General features: G+C 28.7%; 2 protein-coding genes across 2 annotated transcripts in view; both read left to right on the top strand.

The window, feature by feature from the left end:
* Positions 1-179: 179 nt before the first annotated feature.
* LOAG_13435 (hypothetical protein) lies at positions 180-2,538 on the top strand (the record flags this gene model as incomplete). Its single annotated transcript, XM_003148941.1, has 8 exons — positions 180-263; positions 448-542; positions 863-931; positions 1,211-1,321; positions 1,410-1,478; positions 1,713-1,817; positions 2,203-2,304; positions 2,370-2,538. The coding sequence occupies 8 exons, from the start codon at positions 180-182 to the stop codon at positions 2,536-2,538; spliced, it is 804 nt and encodes a 267-aa protein (XP_003148989.1).
* Positions 2,539-2,631: 93 nt separating this feature from the next.
* LOAG_17274 (hypothetical protein) overlaps positions 2,632-3,820 on the top strand; it is a gene marked incomplete at both ends in the record, with an annotated part of 2,136 nt that continues 947 nt past the window's right edge. Inside the window, 3 exons of the mRNA XM_020449934.1 lie at positions 2,632-2,827; positions 3,125-3,225; positions 3,563-3,652. Of these exons, the coding sequence (XP_020306468.1) occupies positions 2,632-2,827; positions 3,125-3,225; positions 3,563-3,652 (387 nt within the window). The remainder of the gene's footprint in view (positions 2,828-3,124; positions 3,226-3,562; positions 3,653-3,820) is intronic.

Genomic DNA, 3,820 nt, shown 5'->3' with positions numbered 1-3,820 from the left:
AAAACGATTACTCTCTCTCTCTCTCTCTCTCTCTTTAAAAATTGAAAAAATGTAATTAAAAAAATGATAATAATAAAGAAGCAATTCGAAATTATAATATTATTTAATGCAAAATTTTCGCATTTAAGAAATATTTTAAAAGAGAATTATTGTAAAGTAATAATGATTTTAAATGGATAATGGATATCAAGCAGTGGCTTTTTAGTTTGTTATTACTGAAAATGAATTTTGCACAGTTAGATGTAATGGATAAAGATGAAGGGGTTAGATTATTTGAATTTGGTTTTATTTCATTGAAATTTGGATAATGGATTTTTTAGTTGAGAAATTCAATCTTTTCAAAATTTTAGAGAAATTCAAAAATTTTTTCCGATTTGTTCTCAAAATTTTCAAAAATTCAAAAGTTTTCATTTCCCATTCAAGCAAGAAGTATTTCATTTTTTCAAGGAACCATTGGAAGATCCAACGACTAATTATTACACTCATCCGATACGTAGTAGTATAATTTTTGTCAAAGTTATATTTCGCCAAAAATGCAGAAAGTGTGAAATTAACTGCTGATATCTTATACTAATTTGGAAATTTATATCTCAACAATAAGTTAATTAACTTTGATCGACAATGATTCATGACCATATTTTTTTTGAAAACTTCTTGAGCACTCTTATTTGATCTATTTAGCAGAAATTTCTGATCATAATTTTTTGGAAAACTTCTTAAGTTCTTTTGCTTGATCTTTACTAATTACTGGTTTGATTGCTTGGTTTAGATGACTTATCCTTTGGTAACACTTTCAAGATCATAGAAATTTTCCATCATATTTAAAAGAATAACCTTGTATTTTCAAATTTTTTTTTTTTAGATTCACATTTTCTACATCGTATAATAATGAATTAGCAACACCATATGTTATTTATGAAGCGACTAACAGGTCTGTTTGTTTTTGGCTTAATTGTTTATTAGGCTTTTTTATAAACAAACCTTGCCACTTGTTTTATCAGCCAAGTCTTTAGTTCAGCAAGAATTAAATGAAATTCCAAGCAATGCTAACTATGAATTAAACTGCAAATACTACTGACCATTTGAATAAAATGAAAAAGACGATATGAGATTTATTGTCCACTAAGTGCAAACATCAAATTCGTCCTTAGTTTTTTTTATGTCAAAAATTTTTAAATTATTGAAATATTTCTCTTCTCTTTGACTTCAGAACATTTCGATTTTTTTTTCTATCAAGACATTTATTTTCCGATAAAGTGAATGGCTATTTCGAGAAATCCATTGAATTCTATTTAAGGTGGATAAAAAATAGATTGAAAAGGTAAAAGAAAAAAATAGGTGAGATCGGTGGGAAAGAAATGGGTAAAAAGTGCAGATAAAAATCCGATAGGTGAAAAAAGGATTTTCAGTGGAGCAAAATTGAAATTTGGCTATGATTACGATCGGGAGCAATTCACATCGTTGAATAGTAAATATGGGTAAGTTTTTTATACCATTAATAGCAGCAAGTAAATTAAGTTTTTTGTACTGACAAGATATTCCTACAAGCAAAATATTAACTCAGTTCTTATATCAATAATACTATATTAGTAATACACTAATACTTTTATTTGAAACGATTTGTTTAATTCGTTATGGCTGACTAAATCAAATTCTTTTAAAACTTATAAAGTCCTTTTTTCTTTGGTTAATTCTAATTTTAATTTTATCAGTAAGATGAAAGATTCTGTCTCCGAAGATATTGCTGTCATGCCAAACGGCTTTTCATTCATTATTTTATACGGAAGCTGGAAAGCTAACCTTGTTTTCAATGGAAGGTTAATAAATCGTAATTTTCTTAAATTTAATCATAAATCTTTAAAATAAGATAACAAAGTAAAGGCAAGTGATAAAAAGATAAAAATGAAAAGTACAGGTAAAAATAGTGAAAAAATGGAAAATATCTTAACAATGGAAAAAGCCAAATGGTAAAACGGTTTATGATGAATTAACGCAGAATCCTTCCTGAAACTACATAAGCCAGAACAAATGGAATACTGATATTAATATCACTCAGTTCCTAAAAAGCAAATATCTCCTTATCATATCAATGTTCAAATACTGAGGGTATGGGTATGCCCTTGGATAACAGAAATAAGAATGTGCTATTTAGTCAAACACCAAAATTTCGGAGACTGTAACCGCTGATAAATTTATGTTTAGATTTTATTTCATTAATGGATATGATAGAATGCTAATGGATATCATGTTTGATTTTACGAAACCAATAGCATATGTTTCCGGATGTGATCCGCAAAAACAACGGTAGTTTTCCCAAAGTACTTCCAAAATATTGAAATGTTGATTGCTCATTAGCTTTTCCATTTTAGAATTATTGTTCGTCAAAGTCCTTATGTGGATCCTTTTAATTGGGGAAGCTATTTGTGGATTTCAAATATGCGACCATTAGGATCAATTCAATCGGACAATACTGTTATCTGTTCCTTACGATATTTTCCAGCTGGAGAAGGATCGTTCGTTTGCATGTTTTATGTTTAGAAATGCATTATCTAAATTAGTATTTGAATTTAAAATTTTAATTCATTTCAAATTAGATAGTCAAGTAAAACTTCTAATCTTGCACTTTCAACTATGTCGGAAAATAGCATCCATTTTCTAAATAGATTTATGCTTGGAACATACGGACAACGAAATCGAACTCATCTTCATTCATCACGTTCATTTATGGGATTAACGTTAAATCACGACAGAACACCTTTCTTTGATTTACTATCCGATAAGCAGCAACTCTTCCTTACCTTATTTGGAGCATACGATCGAAGCAATTGTAAATTTTATGGAAAAAATAAAAATTATAAATGAAATTTATCAAATGTCAAATTTGACTTAGTTTGCATTTGTCAACCATTTCACAGCATAAAAAGAATGACTTTTGAAAGCCGTAAGTAGAGCAATGGCTGACTAATTAAGATTATTAAAGCCGGAATAGTGTAACCAGAAGATCAACCATTTTCTAGTCTTCAAACAATTCTTGAAATATCTATCGTCAAATTTTTTTTTTGCATCTTCGAAATAATACGCAAAATTGACAATCGTCAATATGATAATGTACTGATGTTTTTAGATGTTCTTTTGGAGAAAGCACATGACGAATTTGATTTAAGTATTGCTATGACACTTTATGATTCGACAATTAAATATCGAGTAACTGGAAGTGTCACTACAGTATGCTTGCTTTTTATTAGCTTTTCGGAAAAATATATTCTCTAACTGATAGATTTTAACTTCAACTGCACGAAAGAACATTTATTAGAATTTATTTTAGGAAAAGTTAAGTGAAAACTTGCCAAAGATAACTTAGGTATGCTATATTCGGTATAACTGAAAACGGATGAATGCAGAATTATGCTAGGAAAATAAGGTGTTGACAATAATTATTAATGAAGATATTTATTGTTCCGGTTATTCTAAACTTTTTCAATTTTTCGAATCTATCTATTATAAATTAATCTTCTTTCTTTTGTTTTTTCAAACAAGCATTCATCCTAGCGATTTTATTCAGGTCTATCAGAGTAAATGTGGTAACACACCTGATAATCTACCAGATCCATGCAAATCTAATCCTCACGATTTCTATTTCAGTTGCTTACATGTTGGGTATTACTTAAGTAAGTGTTACTTTACAAGCTTATTTTAGAAGTTAGGGCCAATTAGTGTTAAATCGATGAAATATTGCTGCTAAATTGCAAAAGAGTTTAATATGAACTTGAAATAATCCTTTGTGATAGGCAAATTCCAGCTGAAGAACGTGAAACAATCC

The sequence above is a fragment of the Loa loa genome, assembly GCF_000183805.2.
Source record: "Loa loa unplaced genomic scaffold supercont3.56, whole genome shotgun sequence".
NCBI lineage: Eukaryota > Metazoa > Nematoda > Chromadorea > Rhabditida > Onchocercidae > Loa > Loa loa.
Note: the sequence above shows the minus strand (reverse complement) of the source record. Positions and strands in the feature narration are given on the sequence as shown.